The 19,717-nt window shown below is 40.8% G+C and overlaps 1 protein-coding gene across 1 annotated transcript in view; it reads left to right on the forward strand.

Annotated features, from left to right (window-relative positions):
* LOC114108547 (attractin-like) overlaps window positions 1–19,710 on the forward strand; it is a 90,951-nt gene extending 71,241 nt beyond the window's left edge. Inside the window, exons 23-26 of the mRNA XM_027956188.3 lie at window positions 899–977; window positions 2,638–2,795; window positions 15,500–15,562; window positions 19,297–19,710. Of these exons, the coding sequence (XP_027811989.3) occupies window positions 899–977; window positions 2,638–2,795; window positions 15,500–15,514 (252 nt within the window). The 3' untranslated portion in view covers window positions 15,515–15,562; window positions 19,297–19,710. The remainder of the gene's footprint in view (window positions 1–898; window positions 978–2,637; window positions 2,796–15,499; window positions 15,563–19,296) is intronic.
* The last annotated feature ends 7 nt before the right edge of the window (window positions 19,711–19,717 follow it).

Here is a 19,717-nt window from a genome sequence, read left to right on the forward strand (position 1 = left end):
ATGGTGTGCCATATTTATAAAAAAATGAAAGATTTGTTTTTAATATTCCATTTTGGTGATAAAACATTCTCAAAAGTTAATACCTTTGTGTGTGTGTGTGTGTGTTACTCAGGATTGAACCATGACCTCACATATGCTAGGCAAATGTGCTACCACTGAGCTACATCCCCTGTCCCAATATCTTGCTTTTTAAATTTGTGAGTGTGTGTGTGGTACTGGGGATTGAACTAGAGGTGCTCTAACTTTGAGCTACACCCACAGCCTTTTTTTATTTTTATTTTAGGCTCTCATCAAGTTGTTTAGGTTTACCTTGAACTTGCCATCCTCCTACCTCAGCTTTCCAAATTGCTGGGATTACAGATGTGTACCATCATGTACTATATATGCTTTTAAAAAAAAAAGCACTTCTGGTTTGTGAGGAAATTTATACCATATTATAACCTATGGTATACCCAGAAGGACAAGATAGAAATATATAGAAATTGGAAATATATAGAAATTAGAACTCTGGATCAGATATTTTCCTAGCAAGTGAAAACACTGAATGTTTGGAAACAGCTGCCCTGAGGATCCTGGGGACTCTGGTTCCTCTACCTCAAGTCAGAAGAATAAATCATTGTGCTCAACAGGGCCTTTTTAAAAGGTACTTTTCCCATGCAGTTGGGCATCTGCTAAAGCATTGAATCCTATATATATTGCTGGGAGGAAAATAAGATTTTTATCTGAGTTATATTGCTTATATTAAGGAAAATTGGTTATAAATGTTGCTAACTCCTCTATAAACATAAGTTTCCCTTGAAACATTGCAAAATTTTCTGTTATAATATATATATATCAAGAGCAGTAAAATCGAATTATCATTATAATTAATTTTCTACTTATTTGCACCTCTCGTCAGCAAAACAGGGATCTGGACATGTTCATCAATGCCTCCAAAAACTTCAATCTCAACATCACCTGGGCTGCCAGCTTCTCAGGTAAAGACACACATAGCAAATACACTGTGAGTGGAGGCTCTGGGTAGAGAACTGTAATATAGGAATTGGAAAAAGGGGCTCTGGAGATAGACAAATGGATTTAAAACTCAGTTTTGACATGTATTATCCATGAGACCTTGAGTAAGTGTCCAAATCCCTCTCTGGATTGTTCATCAGTAAAGTGAGCATAGCAACATTTACCTCCTAGAACAATGTAGATTAAATGAGGTGATGGCTACCATCACCTACCATGGCTCAGGCTCAGTAGGGGGCTCCCCCCTTCTCCCTGCCCACCCCCACCACCACCACCACCACTCACACCCTTGCAGTGGTCACTGCTCTGCCACTGTTCTTAACATCCAGATCCATGCCTCAGAGGGGAAAAATATCAGTGACTCAGTTTCAAGAAATGGAAATGTTTAAATAAAATGAGATTTTAGTAGGTACAGAGAACCATACATTGGGAATTAAACCAAACTCTGAAAGCATAGCTGTTGCTATCTGGTTTGCCTTAACTATAATTTACTAAAGATTTGATGACCCTGATGTAGTGGTTAGGACACATTACCACTGCATAACATGATAACTTGACAAATGGAGCTGAGTTCAATTCTGCCTATTATTTACTTGCACTGTGCTGTTGAAAGTAGCTTTCTGAGCCACTTTCCTTGTGTAGGAAATGGGACAGTAAAAACACCTTGTAGAGTATTGCAGGAATTACATGAGATGATAAAGGAAGTACTCAATATAATGCTTGAACATGGGCAGTTGTCACAGAATGGTAGCTCAGTTTTGTCAACGTCTCTGCTGTTACAATACTCTTGTTTTTGACCACACAAAAACTAATCAGACTGGTATAATATAATATAGGAATATAATCTTTGCTGTCATTTGGGGGTTTATTAGGGCTTAAAAGATTTTCAGTGACCATCTCAATGAAAACATGACAGGCGGGGCTGTAGTCCCACAGTTTAACTCAACATGGAAAAGAGTGCATTTTGTGAGTCTTTATTCACACTGGCTGAGGGAGAATCTGGAATGAGGAAAAACCATCTGGGAACAAATGAGTTACAGGAGGATGGGGGACTTAATTACACTGGTAACTGGTAGCAGAAGGCAGGACTGAGTGGCAACTTAAGCACCTAATTCCCTGTGGAGATTTGAGGCCACTCCTGATGGGAAGTGAGAGGCAAACCGGTGTTTCTGGTACCTGGGTCTGGAGTATCACCACACAGATGTTAGGGGGAAATGCAAAGGAATCAAGGCATCGTTGCAGAGTGAGTGATAGCATATGTTAACAGGACTCTGCTAGTGTCTCTAATTTCCTGACCATGTGTTCCCAGTTTCAGGGGTGGTGGTGGGGAGTCACAGAGGTTCCTGGTAAAACCCTTCTGACTTGAGGCACAAGCTTGTGATTCATCCTCCCAAGAATCAAATCCAGCTGCATTCCTTGCAGCCTGAGGCAAGTTACTTAATTTCTTGGAACCTTAGTTTCTTAGTCTGTAAATAAGGATAATGGGGTTATGAGATTTAGGGAGACTGAACTCCTAAAGGCTATTCATAAGAAATTGTAAGTATTTAATAATGCTGTTCATTCTTATTAACAAGGCAAGTTCTGCCTCCTGCAAATCCATTATTTTATTTCATTTCTCCCTGACAGATGGAGCCCAGCCTGAGGAACAGATGCCTATTGTTTCAAAAACCAACATTAAGAAGTACAAAGACAGCTTCTCTAATGAAAAGTTTGATTTTCGAAACCACCCAAATGTCACTTTCTTTGTGTATGTCAGTAATTTCACCTGGCCCATCAAAATTCAGGTAAGGTATGCTTTTTGGTCTCAGGCATGCAAAGACGGTGGAATCTCTTCAGTGGAGCCTAGATTCAGTAATGTGGAATGTGGGGTAAATGAAATGGTCAGCATTGCTTTGCATTTGTAAGAACTATGGCAAAGGAGTGCTGGGGACATCATGTATCCCTTGTGAGAGACATTTAAAGACCCTTTTGGAAACAAGTTGGCACATAGCACATTTGATGATTATACATGCATTCATTTCTTTTCTTCCTTTTTTTTTTTTTTTTTGGTGGTGCTGGGATTGAACCCAGGGTGGTGTGCATGCAAGGCAAGTGCTCTACCAGCTGAGCTATATCCCCAGCCCTATGTATTCATTTCTTCATTAATCAATTGCCTTGTAAGAGACTGCAGGGCCAAAGAATTTCAGTTCTGGAATGAACGATGTGAGTGTAAAGGAAGCAGACACACCTCTAACCAGCAAGAGCCAGAATGGGGGAAGTAATGTTGGAAAGTTTCCCAAAATGCAATCAGGATTTAAAGCAAGAGAGCTAGTTGTAGGAGAAGGCAGGGGGTGGTGGGGTATGAGAGCACAGGCCTTGCAGTGTGACGGATGTGGATTTGATTGGTGGCTCCTGTGCAAATTGTAGGGCCTCTCCAAGTCTTGGGTTCTTTGTACACATGACCCAAAGGGTACTACATGTCTGTGTGGCCTCATCCACCTGCTCTCAGAGGGCCACGGCCCTCCCTCCTGTCCAACACTCATGGCCCCATTTGAACTTTCCATGATCATGTTCCCCAAGCCCTGGCCTCAGTACTCCCTGCTCTTGCCTCCTTCATTTTGGGGTCAATGTGGAGGTCAGGGATGGGTTGACTTGGAAGGAATAGTTTGCCTTTAGCCCTGGAAGCGTGGTTGCTGGACAGGGGCTGGGGCTTTATCAGTGTTGGAAGCAGGTGGTGCAGTTGCCTAGGATGGGTTTGGAGCTACTTGTGGTGGTTGTATCTTCATGCCTTAGGGCTGTGACTGAAGGACAGTTCATCTTTTCCTTTCTGGCATGTGGAGGATGGGAACGCTGTTGTGTTTTTGCTCACCACCCTCTCTGTTGCTTACCACCCTCCTGTCCGGTGGTCTGCACATGTGCCCATCTCTGATCTGCTTCTCCCTTGGCTCCTGCACACTCTCTGCTTCTCTCCTCAGCCAGTCTTTTTGTAAGCAAGGGCCGCAATCCCTATTTCTGTTTCTCATCTCTATTCGTTTGTCATCCCCCAGCAGTCTGGCTTCTTCCCTGTCACACGGCATCCCAGTGACTGAATTCTTTAGGCTCCTTTTCTTTCTCATTGTCTGACTTGAGTCACTTTCCTTCTTGCCTCCCTGTTCCTTTCTTTCCCTTTTCTTGGGCCAGCCTCTTTAGGGAGTCCTCTTCTTTAAACACTGGTCCTCTTCTTTCTTTGCTGCGCCCAGCTTCCCTGGGTAATTCTATCCCACTTTAGGACTTGTGCCATGTCTGTGCTGGGGTTCTCCATGCCATCTGCAGCCCAGCTATAGGTGGACGCACAGCAGGATCCTTGGGTGCTGCTAGACATCTCAACTGGGATATTTACAAGTTCCCTGCACTGGACACTTAATTGCTCTCATGCTCTTAGCTGCAACTTGTCACTCTTTCTTTCTCAGTGAACAGCACTGCCAGTCACCCTGTGACTCCTGTGCAAATTGTAGGGCCTCTCCAAGTCTTGGGTTCTTTGTGCACATGACCCAAAGGTCACCCTGTTGCAGGAGCTAGGGCCTGGAAATAATTTACATTCCTGACATAAGCCCAATGTGGGCATGATGTACAATTTCCTTACTTTACACATAGCTGGGTTCAGTTTGCTAATATCTTGGTTAGAATTTTGCATCAATTTCATGAGTGAGAATATCTGATAATTTTGGTTTTATGTTCATGTCATTGTTCTGATATCAAGTGCAAATAAAACTAACTTTTAATAATTATAACTTGAGGAGTGTTCTTTCTCATCTCTGGAAGAGAAATCAGATTAGGATTACATGAATACCCACCCCCTATAAGGTCAATTGATTCTAGTGTTTTATTTGTGGAGATATTTTGTTCTGTATCAACTTCTGTAGGCTGTTTTAGATTTTCTCTTTCTATTTGAATCACTTTGGTAATTTTTTCTAGATATCAATTTTTTTACGGTGTTCACACTATTCTCTTATGCAATCTTGGCAACATCTGTGCCTAAATAATGCTTTTTTTGTATACAAGTTCGTAACAGCATTATTCCCAATAGCCCAAAGCAGTAAACTACCCAAGTGTCCTTCAACAGATGAATGGATAAACAAAAATGTGGCATATATGTTCAATTTAATATTATTTAGCCTGAAAGAGGAATGAAGGGGCTGAGAGTGTGGCTCAGTAGTAGAGCAAATGATTACCATGCACAACACCCTTAGCACCAGGAACAAGAAAGAAAGAAAGAAGAAACGGAAAGGAAACTCTGACACTTGCTATAACAAGGGTGAACCTGGAAAGCATTATGCTAAGTGAAATAAGCCAGTCATTGGGGACAAAATATTATGTTTCCCCTTACAGGAAGTATCTAGAATACACAAATTCTTATAGAAAGGAAGGAGTTTAGAGGTTACCAGTGGCTTGGGAAATACAGAAAAGGGGGAGTTACTGCTTTAGGGTTATTATGGAATTTTTATCTGGGGTAATAAAAAAAAGCTTTGGAAGTAGATAAGAGTGTTTGTTGTACATAATTGTGACTGTTCTTATTGCCACTGAATCATACACTTAAAAATGGTTAAAATGGAGCCATGCACCCTTAATCCCAGCTAATCAGGAAGTTGAGTCAGGATTATAGCTTGAGTCTAAGAGTTCAAGGCTATCCTGGGTACCTAGTAAGACCCCATTGTTAGATCAGGACGAAAAGAAAAGACCACTGACTCCAATTAAAATTAAATTAAAGCAAGCTTGTTATTTCGACCAGCCAGGCTGCCTCTCCCAACAAAAACCGCAGGAACAAGACAGCACTGCAGCTTTCTTGCAGCCCAGTTTATAGCCCAGAAAGTTACACAAAGGAGGGTTACAGATAACAAAACTCTGAGGAGCATAACACAAAGGCTAGTTTACATTTTTGCTGGCCCCCGACATCAGAATTTATGAAGGTTATTAGAGACTCAGAGAGGGTCGTTATCTGGCCAGGGAAAGCCAAGATTTATGAGGCGTCACTAAAGTTTCAGAGAGGGCTGCTATCTGGTTGGAGAGCCAGGCATGGGTGAGTTCAAGGCATGGGCAGACATTCCAAGCAGGTTCAGAATTTGCAGTAATTTGTAGTAAAACCAAAATTATCTTTTCATGGCTTTGTGGAGAGATGGCTCCCAATTTTAAGAGAAAACCAGGTTGGGTCTATCATCTTTCTAAAAAAAAATGTTAAAATGGTAAATTTTATGTTAAAAATATCTTACCATAGTAAAAAAAAAGCTTTCAAAAAAAAAACACAAGATATTTTTGTAGATATAGACAAGTGTAATAGACAAATGTTCTGGAATAACTCTAATTCTTTTGGAAAGGAGGAAATAAATGTGAGGATCATTGTACCCCATGTTAAGACTTACTGTTGGGGTACAATATCAGAAGCACATAAAGATGTCCCAGCTGATTTTTTTAAATATTTATTTTTTAATTATAGGTGGACACAATATTTTTATTTTATTTTTATGTGGTGCTGAGGATCGAACCCAGTGCCTCATGCATGCTAGATGAGAACTCTTCCCTCTTGAGCCACAATCCCAGCCCCTCCAGCTGATTTTTAACAGGGATACAAAGGCAATTCCATGGAGAAAGGAAGGGCTTTCGACGAGTTGCACTAGAGCACTCGAACAACCTGAACCTCACATTTTATACAAAAGGTAACTCAATATGAGTCACAGATTTAAATGTAAAACATAAATCTATAAAACTGTTAGAAAAAAAAAAAACAAGATCTTTGTTTCCAAGGGCCTGGAAAAGGTTTTTAGGCTTGACACCAAAAATACAATCCATAAAAGGAAAAACTGATATATTAATAGGACCACATCACAACTGAAAGATTTTGCTTGTGGAATCCTGTTAAGAAGGTGAATAAACGAGCTGTATACAGGGAAAAATATTTGCAAATCATGTGTCTGACAAAGCAATTGTATTTAGAATATTAAAGTTCTGGGAACTCAACCACAAAGAAACAAAACAGTTCAACTATAAAATAGTCAAACAAGGTTTGGGGATGTGACTCAGTGATAGAGCATTTACCAAGCATGTGCCAGGCCCTGAGTTTGATCTGTAGTGGCACAAAAATGAGGGTGGGGAGGAAGAGAGAAGAAAGAGAGAAGGGAAGGAAGGAGGGAGAACGAGATGGAAAGAAGGAAGTGAGGAAGCCAATGGGTAAACCATCTCAAAGAGATATTTTACCCAAGAGGATAGATATATAGCAACCCCATGAAAGAGGTTCAGCCCCCATAACCATTAAGAGACATGCACTTTAAAACCACAGTGAAGTATCACTATACACCTTCCAAAGTGGCTAAAATTTAGAATAGCTATAAGCCAAATCCTAGGATTGGAAGAAAATGGTTTATTCATATGTTGGTGGGAACGTACAATGGTCCAGTCACTCTGGAAAATAGTTTGGCATTTTAAAAACTAAGTCTGTACTTACTAGATAATTCAGCAATTGTATTCGTGGGCATTTATGCCTGAGGAATGAAAAGCAATAGTCACACAAATACCTGGTCACCAGTGTTTGTAGTAACAGTACAGCAGTAACTGACAGCTTTGTTCATAACAGACAAGAATTGGAGGCAACCCAAATATCCTTCAACAGGTGATTAGCTCAATAAATTATGCTGCATACACACTGGACTAATAATACACACTATGGGATAAGATAATATACAGCCATGAAAAGAAATGAACTGTTGATACACAATGACTTTGATAAACCCTAAGGATATTTTGCTGCCTGAAGAAAATAATCTTAGAAATTCACATTATTGTATGCTTCCATTTATATAACATTTAAAACTAAAAGTTTGAGATTAATATATATATATATTTTATTCCATTCATTTATTTTTATGTGGTACTGAGGATCGAACCTAGTGCCCTGCGCATGCTAGGTGAGCACTCTACTGCTGAGCCACAATCCTAGCCCCAAGATTTTTATATGTATAATACACACACACACACACACACACATACACACTTAATACTGAATATGAATGCTAAACCTTCAGATTTCTCTCATGCCTTCTGGCTCTGACCTCTAAACCTTCTTTTTAAATGGCTCATCAGCTTAAGTCAGGTCCAACCATACAGGAGAACAGGAATACACAGGGTGTGTACCCCAGAGGTGGAAATCTGGAGGGGGGACCTCTTGAAGCCTCCGTGCCCTGTACTGCATTTGGACTAGCACTAGCGGGTTTTAGACTGCTTCTCTGATCTCAGGTAGGTTGAGCTCTACACTCCATCAGTAAAATTTCCTCCCTTTTCCTTTCCCTTTGTCTTTGCCTTTCTCTTTTCATTTCCCTTTCCCTTTCCAGTCCTTCCTGTGCTGAGGATTGAAGCTAGGTCCTCAGGCATGCTAAGCACACTCTACAACTGAGCCATGTCCTCAGGCCTCGGATACACCTTCAATTCAGTAATATATGACACTATCGAGTTATGGATCACGCACATTTGTTGGATTATCTTTGTGTAGCTTCCTTGATTTGGGATCTAGTAAGAAGACTGATTAACCTGTTTAAAGTTGAGATTGTTTTCTTACTGACATCGTCATAGTCCAGCTCCACTGGAACAGCAGGCTGTGTTGTTGTAGCTGGAAATGATCAGCATTTTTCAGTCTTAGTGAAAATCTTGTCTTGCGCCACGGATGTTTTCCCCGGTGGGAAAGAGGGCTCATGCACAGAAGCAGCTCTTGTGTGGAGGTAGCCCTGCCGTGGCCAATGCCAGCTCTAGTTTTTTCCTCCCAGTGGTCTGTTGCTCCACCCTCTGAAGTCCCTGACATGGTGTTAGAGCTGTCCTTCTAGAAGGAGATCTTCCCCACACTTGCTTTGGAAGGTAATAATTTTACGTTTAAGAATCAAAGAGATGTTGATTTCCTCCCATGTTTGGGTGCTTCTTCCCTGGGCTGGGCTGTTTCCACACTTGCGAAAACAAGTGATGGCTGCTCACCATTGAGTCAGCTAAGCTGTCCTTAAATGCAGGTAAGTTCTCCGGGAAACATGTCCTTTGCTCTCTGGTTCAAATGACTGCAGTAATTACAAACCGTGTGACTAGACCTCTGGCATCATGTGTTCTCTGCTTGCCAGAGTACAGTCGAAGCTGGCTGTCTGCACAGGGGACAGTCTAGCTGTGCGCTGTGTAGACGACTGAGCCATGTCCTTTGGGTGGACATGTTGTGTTTTCAACAAGAGGCTTGTTATTGCTCTACTTCCCCCAGAGCTGTAGCTTTTCTAGGTGTAAAACAGCACTTAATTATTTGCACGTGCATATACACACTCACATGCACATTCCCTCTCTCTCTCTCCCTCCTTCTCAGCAACAGTTCCAAGTCCATGAAAATGTGGAGACTTATTTAAGCAAGAGAGTGGGGAAATGTCTCAGTGGTGCAGCTTAGGTCATTCGCTTCAGTTTCAGTATGACTTTCAGTGCAGGTGAAGACTTTGTGCCTTTGAGTCTCAGTTTTTAAAGCAAAGGAAATCTAATTCTTGACTCAGAAATTCATGTCAACATTAGTGCTTTATAAATGGTAATGCCAAACTTCAGTTCCTTCACTCTGGACTGATCGGGGTTCCTTTCCATAATTAGGAACAGATCAAAACCTATAACTGCTGAAGGAAGTTGGAACAAACTATAAAATCTTTGTAGATGCAGTTTAAAATTTTTTTTTCAAAACCCCAAATACTCAGACTGAAAAGACCTGTGTGTAGGAAAGTGGTGGGTGTGTTGGGGCCAGGGGTGCCTTTTCTGGCCAGTGGTTCTTGTGGGTGAGGTCCCTTCCCTCAGCCTGGTCTTTCTGAGAACTTTCTTAGTTGTTTGCCCAGTGAGCAGAGGCTCAGCGGCTTCTGAAGTGCCCACAGTGTGGAAGGGTAGGTGTTCAAGACATAGAAGGGACAGGCAGGCGTTGTGTGTGCTGTGAGGAGGTGGGTGGCGGGGCTGAGTTCTGGCTCGTCACTCACTCTGCAACAGAGGTTGTTATTGTAAAGTGGAACTAACATTAAAGCCCTCTCCGTGCTGAGCATTTCATCTAAGAGGCCAGAGTCCACCAGGGAAGGCAACCCAGATTTGTTAGGAGAACTGGGTGCCCATTTAGATTTTACAGGGATGCTTCCGGGTGCTAACAAGATGGCTGTGCCAAGAGGTGTGTGAGACTTTTGTTCCTTCAAATACACTTTTTAAAGTAACAGCTTTATTGAATTAGAATTCACATCCTATACAACTTTTCCAGGTAAAGTGCATAGTTCTGTGGGGTTTAGTAGATTCCCAGAGCTGTGTAGCCATCACCACAGTTGCTTTTAGAACATTTTTATTACTTCCAGAAGAAGCCTGTTAGCAAACCCTCCCTATGTCTCCTTCCTCTGGCAACTACCTCCTGTTCTTCCCATCTCTTCATTTGCTCATTCTGGACATTTCATATAAATTAAATGATATACTGTGTGCTCCCTCTTGACTGGCTTCTTTCACTTAGCATAATTTTTCAAAGTTCTTGTTTAGGATGCTTCACTATTTCTTGTTAAAGCTGAATGAGAGTCCATGGTATGTCTGTGCACATTTGTTTATCCACTTATCTGTTGATGGATATCCGGGTTGTTTTCACCTTTGGTTATTCTGTGTAATATCAGATATATGGTATTTTTTTTTTTTACTTTTTTTTTTTTTGTGTGTGTGTGTGTGTGCAATGCTGGGGATCGAATCCAGGCCCTTGCACTTACTAGGCAAGTGCTCTATCACTGAGCAATATGCTTACCCCGAGATATACTTTCATTGTTGATATTTATTGTACAATGATAATGTAGTCATCTGACTCCTGGCACTAGTATCTGAACTTTAATAGTCTTAGGAAGTAAAAAGTTATGAAATACCTTTCAAACTAACCTGTGACGTATGAGTTTTTCTTTGTTTCAAACTACATTTAAAAGGTTCTTGTCCTGCTTTGTGGTTTTCATCATGTCTCTAAAATACAAAATAGGGCTGGGGATGTGGCTCAGTGGTTGAGTATCACTGAGTTCAATCCCTGGTAGCATCCCCTCCCCCCCAAAAAAAAGTGTGCTTGTGTATTCCTGGGAGCCATGAGAAGGGAGCCAGCGCTCCCTGTGCCCTGAGTCTATGTGAGGAGAAGCCACACCAGAGCTGATTTCTAAGAAACCTGTAGCAAGGTAGTGGGGGTGTTTGAGGTGGGGAGAGAGTGACCAGTTGCTTTCAGAAACTTAGCAGGAAGGATGGTGCTTGTGAGTAAGGAGCTGAGAGCTGGTAGAGCCTCGTGAAGAGACTGCAGTTCCCTGAGGGGTGTGATCGTGGTGTGAAGACCACTGGAAGGCATTGAAATGTTGTAAATCAAGAAGTGATATAGATGAGTGTTTAGAAAAACCCTGTGACAGCAGCTGGAGTGTGAGTTGGAAGGAGACAAGCCTGAGTCAATAAGTTCAAGTGGGATTCTTGGGTAGAAGCCCAGAATCCCCTGATGACCTTCAGGTACCCCCTATAGCAACTGCCCTGCACCAGTGCCCACCATCATAGACTGGTTTCCTCACCATGTGAAGATTTCCTTAAAGGAAGCACTGTATTTTCTATTTCCCTGTTCTCAGTGTCATGGCATTGCATAGTTGTTGATACAACAGCTGTCAGGTAGGGATCAGAATTTTGTTCTTTTTCACAGTTTTTAGACACAGGTGGGCAGTCTGTGGAATGTTAAAGATGGGGTCAGAGCTCCTTCTCTCTCAGCCTGTCCCCCCACCCTGGTGAGGGTGGCAGAGGGAGCTTCCCAGGGAGCCAGCTGTCTTCACCCTCAAGCAGCAGCACCTTAGAAGTGTCAGGGCTCCTCCCTGAGGGCTGGGAGGCCTGGGAAGCTGCCCCTAGTGGGTCATGTTTGTATTTTCTCCTGTTCCGGCAGCTGTGTGTAACAGGCACATCCTCTTCCCACATAAAGGTGTTCTATCCATTTCCTGTCTGCTGGCATCTTCCCCCAGCATCACCCTGAGTAACAACACAGGTTCTGACTGACAGAGGCACTAAGCAGTGATCAGCCCTGATGGAGGGAGGGGACAGGCCATTGGCTTTAATTGCCTTCTCTTACAGTAGGAAGTCAGTAAAGGATACCTAAAATGGATGGGTTAAGAAAAACAATAAAAATTTAGTGATAATAAGGTAACTCCTAGAAGAACTGGGAAAACATAAAGGTGGAGGCCTCTGGAGACAAGCTGAAAGAAGAGGAGAGAGGGGCCAAGGACCATTGCTTTTCATGACGAGTCTTTTGGTAGTTTTGATATTTCAACCAAGTATAAGTGGTTCCCTGATGATTTTTAAAATATGTAATAAACGTGATAAAATGGAAAAGGAATTCTACAGAATGGTGAAAGGGAATGGCTGGAAGAAAATTCAGGAAAGCAAGCACAGAGCAGGAATGATGTGGCAGAGGGAGCTTCACAGTTTTCATAGAGACTCATTTCATTCTCTCAGAGACATACAAAAACCTCTGGGCTTCATTGACCCCTGAGACTTGGGGATATTCCTCTGATCGGATCTTCATTTGTTGGCTGCTGCTCTGAGTGCCCTGGGCCCTCACTGTCCTGAGGGAAGTCATCCTCACTCATGTATGACAGACAGACATGGATGCAGAATAGTCACTGAGGTTCCAGAGCTTCCATAGACCCACCATGCAGACATTCCATCGTCCTATGCACTTTAAAAATGCTAAAGCATCCTCTGTTTCCTCCTGTTTTAGTCAGTTTCTGTGCTGCTATGAATAAAGGATCTGACCAGAATAACTACAGAGGAGGAAGAGTTTATTTGAGAGCTCACGGTGTCAGAGGTGTTAGTCCATAGAAGGCCAGCTCCATTTCTCAGGACTCAAGATGAGGCTGAACATTATGGTGGAGTGTGTGGCAGAGAGAAGCAGCTCACATCATGGTGACCAAGAAGCAGAGAGAGACTCCACTTGTCAGATACAAATTTATACACCAAAGCCACATCCCCATTTCTACCTCCTCCAGCCACACCCTACCAATTCAGTTAATCCTTAATTCACTGATCAGGCTAAGACTATAATCCAATCATTTCTTCTCCAAACCTTCTTGCATTGTCTCATATGTGAGCTTTCGGGGGACACCTCACATCCAAACCACAATACCTTCCTTTCCCAGAGGTCATGTATGGGTCCTTTTGCTTCGAAACACTGTCGTCTATCCTATCTTTCCCCACCACCCTCACCTCCCTTCAGGGTTTTAACCTAAACAAGTGAGGATGATTAGTTTTGCAGTGCAGTTCCTAAACAACTAAAGATTTTGTTCAATGGCATAAGTATGGGAGGAGATTTTTTTTTTTTAGTTCTTATTTCTGAGTTTCCCAAAGTGTGGCCTTTGGACACCAGGGCAGCTTCAGATACAGGAGTGGGAGTGGGGGGCCAGGGGTTCTACTACAGCAAGCTCTGCAGAGTTGGAACCAAGGTACTTTTGTAATACAATAGTATTTCTGTTCTTGTATGAGAGAGATGACCTTTACATTTTTCTCCTACAACAATTCAAAAGTCTGGAATTGCCAGGCATGATGGTGCATATCTATAATCCCAGCTACTCAGGAGGCTGAGGCAGAAGGATCCCAAGTTCAAGACCCTGTCTCAAAATAAAATTTAAAAAAGAGACTAGGGATGTAGCTCAGTAGTACAGTGCCTCTAGGTTTAATCCCCATTTAAAAAAAAAAAAGTCAGGAATCAGTGTCTTCGTAGTGAACAATAGAGGAATCTTCTCCAGGACATCTTGTTATCTTTTAATTCACAGCCGTAATAGAAGGTGGAATATAACCAGAAGGTAAACTGTCACATGCCCTGAAAGGGAAGTGAATCAAGCACCAAGAGATCCTAGAGCAGAGTGAGCCAGTTCCCATTGGTATTGGGTGAGGGAACAAGTGATAGGGCTGGGCCCTGAAGGACCAGGAGGACCCACTGTGGACTGGGAGGAAGGCTCTCTGGTGGCTGGTGTCAAGGATAGTAATTCAACACACTGAAAACATTTGTTTAACTTAAGCACAGAATTAGTGTGCAGGAAGTGCAGATCCACTGTATTTTTCTCAAATCCTTGGGACTAACTGGGCTTCTGAGTTTCTTGGAATTTGTCTGACACATCCAGAGGCTCTTGGGGCAAACATGCCATAAACAAGTACCTTGGTGAAAGTTGAGTTGGAAATCAGCTTGTGGAAATGTAGGGAGCACAGATTTTATGTTTCTTAGACTATGGATGTAACTACCTACTGTTGAAAAGGATGATGCTGTAAGTTGTTTATAAATAAGAATGAGATTTTCTTCTTTGTATTAAAATAGATGGTGATATAGGAAGTTCTCACTACCTTTGCAATCAGAAAATCCCCCCAATCCATTTCAGCACTTTCAGGAAAAAAAGTTTCAGATTTCAGAGCCTTTTGTATTTTGAATTTTTATCTTCAGGATGTTCACCTGGTAACGTCTAGACAAATATTCCCAGATTTTAAAAAAATTCAAAATCTGAAATACTAGTCCCAAGCATTTCCAGATGAGAGATACTAAACTGGTACCTTTGTCTCTCCAAGAGGGCTTGGCTTCCTAAAGAAAGAAGGGAAAACACCTTAACATTTGGCCAATAATAAATATGTTGTAGGTGATTCCAAGGTCACAGTTATTATTATAGACCTTTCTTCGTAATCTAAAATGCTGAAATCACAATGTATCTTACAGCCAATGATTTAAAATATATTACAGCTTTTTTAGGGGGGTCTAAAGACTGTTAACTATAGAGTAAAATTATTTTGAGTTCCAACTGATAACAAATTGTCAGATGGCAATGTAAAAAATTTGAGACAATTTCATAAATAAAGTATCTTGAGGTGAGTACACATTGGGTACATAAATATTGAAGGAATAAGGGCTCAAACAGACCCTGCCCACCTAAGGTAGATCCAAGGGTTAGTACTGGGATGGAACCAAGAGAACAGAAAAGAACATTGTGTCCAAGGGAGGAGCAGCAGATCAATTTGCCTGTCACTGGGGTTTCAGTGTCACCAATGGGGTTTCAGGATAGGAATCTGAGGCGGCAGACTGAAGGAACTTCAGATCCAGTGCACAGTGCAGAGGAGGCTTCAGGAGGTTGTGTGGAAGCCTTAGAATATCATTTTTTAAATATTTATTATTTTTAGTAGTAGGTGGACACAATATCTTTATTTTATTTTTATGTGGTACTGAGGATCAGACTCAGTGCCTCATGTGTGACAGGTGAGCACCCTACCATTGAGCCACAACTCCAGCCCCTTAGAATATGACTCTTGGGTTTACAACTCAACAGGGAAAGAAAGTAAAGGATGAAGGACCTTGCCCTAAGTGAAAAATTTTTTTCATTAACTTCTTTAAAATGTAAAAATCTGTCTTTCAGTTCAACTCTTGAAATGAGGAGGGCGAATCAATGGTGCTATTTTGTAGCCAATTAATCTGCCACCTCTTTTTCTGCCATAGATTGCCTTCTCTTAACACATCAACTTTATGGACCTGGTGCAGTTCTTCATGACTTTTCTTCAGGTAATTTCCTTCATATAAATCATACCTGTCCTTTTGATTAAGTCCTTAACTGCATAATCAGCTGTTAGCTCATAAAAGATAAAGGAATAGCCAGATGCGGTGGCACTCACCTATAATCCCAGCTTGAGACAAGAAGATTGCAAGTCAAATCAATTTGGTAATTTAGTGAAACCCTTTCTCAAAATTTAAAAGTGTGAAGGGCTGGGATACAGCTCAGTGCTAGAGCACCCCTAGGTTCAATCCCTAGTCCTATAAAAATTAAAATTAAAAAGATAAGATAATAATTCTATGTTTCCCAACTGACCAAAATTACTTTATATGTATCCTGAAAAATTGCATATCAGTTACATTAATGTAAACTCAGTCTAAGTTGACAAAAGGGAAATATTTGATTTGCAGGTTCTGGCTTGGGGAGGCAGTTTTGCATGTACCCTATACTAAATTACAGATAATCTGAATCTTGGGAAGAATTTGGCACTAAATGTTAATAATGGTTACTGATGTGAGCTACATATATGCTTCCTCTTGGTTTAAGAGATAATTATTCCAGTAATTAATTATGCAATTTTGAAGCTAAAAGTGATTTTTTTAGCCCCTGGGATTCTCTCTTTTATTTTCATAGTATTTCTTATTTTAATTTTATTTTTCTGGAAATACTATTTAGAGACAATTGAAAAAGATTAAAATGTGCTACCATTCTTTATAAGAGAAAGTAACAGCAGCCTTCCTCACACCTTCCCACTCCCTTCTCTCCCAATTTAAATTGTTCTGGCTGTGTTTTACCTCTCTCCAGTTATCTCTTGATGTCCTCTAGAAGATGAGGGTTTACTCTTACATTGCCCCATCCAGCAACTCCCCCCACCCAGCAACACAAGTGGGAATAATTTCCCATTTCAGCCCCAGCCTAAATGTCTTTATTTTTATCCTCACAATTTGATTAAGAATTTGATTACTGGGGTTGGGGTTGTGGCTCAGCGGTAGAGCACTTGCCTCACATGTGTGAGGCTCTGGGTTCGATCCTCAGCACCACATAAAAATAAATAAACAAAATAAAGGTATTTTGTCCATTTACAACTGAAAAAAGTTAAAAAAAGAACTTGATCACTAAATTTTAGATTGGGATTAATTTCCCACTTAAGCTATTTTCAAATAAAAATTTAAGGTATTCTGCCACAGAACAGTTAAAAGAATAACAGAGATAGGTGCAGTGACATACACCTATAATCCCAGCTACTTGGGAGGCTGAGGCAGGAAGATCTTAAGTTTGAGGCCAGACTCAGCAACTTAGTGAGACCCTGTCCCATAGTTTTTAATAAAAGGGCTGTTAATGTAGCTCAGGACTAGAGTGCCCTAGGTTTAATCTCCAATACTGGAGGAAAAGAACAAAAGCATGTATTATTATAAAACACATTCCTCTCAATAAATTAGAAAAAAAGAAGTGCTCATTAAGCCTAAAGAAAGTAGCGGAGCAGGGAGTGGCCGTGCAAGCCTGTAATCCCAGTGACTTGGGAGGTTGAGGTAGGACGATAGCAAGTACAAGGTCAGCCTGGGCAATTTAGTGAGACCCTGAGCAACTTAGGAAGACCCTGCTTCAAAATAGAAAAACAAAAAAGGTTGGGCATGTATTTCATTGTTAAAGTGCTTCTGAGTGCAATCCCCTAGTGCGAAAAAAGTTAAAATTGAAAAAAAAAAAAAAAAAAGAAAGAAGAAGGAAGTGTGGAATGTAAATAAGTAAAGAAATCAATGACCTAAGAACAAAAGTCCAGTAGACTGGATTAAAAGGACCATAACTTATTTTTTTTTTCTTTTTTGGTACCAGGGATTGCACCCAGCAGCACTTAACCACTGAGCCATATCCCCAGCCTTTTTTTTTTTTTTTTTAAATTTCTAGATGGTCTTGCTAAATTGTTGAGGCTAGCCTTGAATTTGGAATCTCCTGCCTCAGCCTCAGAAGTTGCTGGGATTACAGGCATGCGCCACAGTGCCCAACTGCTAAATTGGATATTTGAAAAGAATATTATAAATACCAATGTTGGAAATAAAAAAGGGAGGATTACTCTAAATCCTACACTTTCCCCTCAGAAAAGTATTTAATAAACAACTGCATGTGAATAAATTTGAGAATATAAAAGATGGAACAGAAACATTTATAAAAAGGACTATTTACAACTTAACAAAACTGACCCAGAAGAAATAGAAAACCTGAATAATCCATGTTTATTTCAAAAAACAATACATAGTTTAAATTTTCCCACAATGAAAACTGTCAGCCTTGTGGCTTCATTGGTAACATAGCCTTTTAAGAAAGAAATAATATCTGGGCTGGGGATATAGCTCAGCTGGTAGAGTGCTTGCCTTACATGCACAAGGCCCTCGGTTCAATCCACAGCACCACAAAAAAAAAAAAAAAAGAAAGAAAGAAAGAAATAATATCAATATAAGTAAATCTTGAGAAAGGATAAAGAAGGAGAGACTGCGATTTGTGTTACGATCTTAGCACAATCTGACAAGAATATCATAAGAAAGAAATTTACAAGTCACTCTCACTTAAGAATGAAGAAACAAAATCTGTCAATAATAAAAAATGCTAATAAATCATGACCCTGTGGGTTTATGTAGAAATGGCAAGATTGATTTAGCATCAGACAGGCAATCAGTATAATTCACATTAATTGCATAAAGGAGGAGAATAATAATGATCATCTTCATTGCTCAGGGAAAAATTTAATAAAAAGTTAATATCTCTTCATTTAAAAACCTCAGAAAACTAGGAATAGAAAGAAATTTCTTTAAATCTGATGAAAGATCTATAGAAAGTCAGCAGCAAAATACATTCTTAATGAAGAATGAGACAGATATCTGCTATCACTTCTATTCCACATTGTAATGGAGGTTCTAACCACTACCAAAATACACACAAAAAAGTAAGTAAGTACATAAATAAATAAAGGTTGAAAAGGATAAACATCATCATTACTCATGGCATAATTGTATTCCTAAAATTTCTAAAGAATCTACAGATAAAGCATTAAATATAATGAGATAGGGTAGAGATAGGGTAGGGGGGGAAATAGGTATGGAGGAAGGACTCCTGCAGACAGCCTGGGATCTGCCTCAGTCCCTGGCATCCTGCCACTAACCGATCGGGCAAAACCCGATTGGTCATAAAAATCAATCTTTATGACCAAAAGATGGCCTTGCTCTCCAAGCCAGCTCCCACTGGTTTCATACACGGGCACACCAGAAGAATCTCCTGACCAAACTTGACCTTTCTACTCATTTCGACTGATTACCATGTGTTGTCATCCACCCTTTAGCTGCATGATTTGATGCTAATGAAGTTGGGTAAGATTCCATGAAGAGTCTCCCAGAAAAGTTTCTCCATACTGAACCCCTGCTTCTGAATATTCACTCTCTTAAACATTATAAACCACATCCCACCTAAGAGGCAGCTCAGCTCCTAGGGTGTGTATCTTTTGCTTTCAAACAACCTCTTCCTCTGCTACTAAAACTTGAAGTGTCCTGAAATTCCTTTCTGTGACCATGGTCAAGAGCCTGGAGAGTTCAAATGAAGGTTTCCTCTGCTCTAAAGAGAGACCCCTGAGACCCCTAGCCAGTGACACTAATAAGTGAATTTAGTAAAGTCACTAGGCACAAAAGCAACGTAGCTCTCTTCCGGGTCTTATCATAAGGGTGATGCTGACATGAGAACCATGCAATTGTATTTCCCACAGCAAACCATCAGGTGGCCACCTCGAGGACCCTTTGTACCATGAAAGCAGAAATCTCTTCCTGGGTGATGCTGGGAGCTGATGGTCTTGAGTCAAGACTCATCCACATCTTGATGGACCCACTCTGCCTGATATGAGCTGACGAGATTGAAAAAGAGACCTATTGACAAGATCCAGCTCGCCCCTCTTAATAAGTTTCACTTGAAATATGTTATTTGTACTTCAGTTGCTAATGCATTTTGTTCTCCTGAGTGCCGGAGACCAAGCGTTTTTTATAACCTTAATTAGCTTCTGTAAGCTGACTCTCCACCAGAAGCATGGTCGTGGCCCTCCAGTCTTGAAGAACTGAAAAAAAGACATTCAGTATTTCTAAAGAAAACAGTATTTCCATTTCTATAGTTCACCAGCAAAAATAAAATTCCCA

The sequence above is a fragment of the Marmota flaviventris genome, chromosome 2, assembly GCF_047511675.1.
Source record: "Marmota flaviventris isolate mMarFla1 chromosome 2, mMarFla1.hap1, whole genome shotgun sequence".
Taxonomy (NCBI): domain Eukaryota; kingdom Metazoa; phylum Chordata; class Mammalia; order Rodentia; family Sciuridae; genus Marmota; species Marmota flaviventris.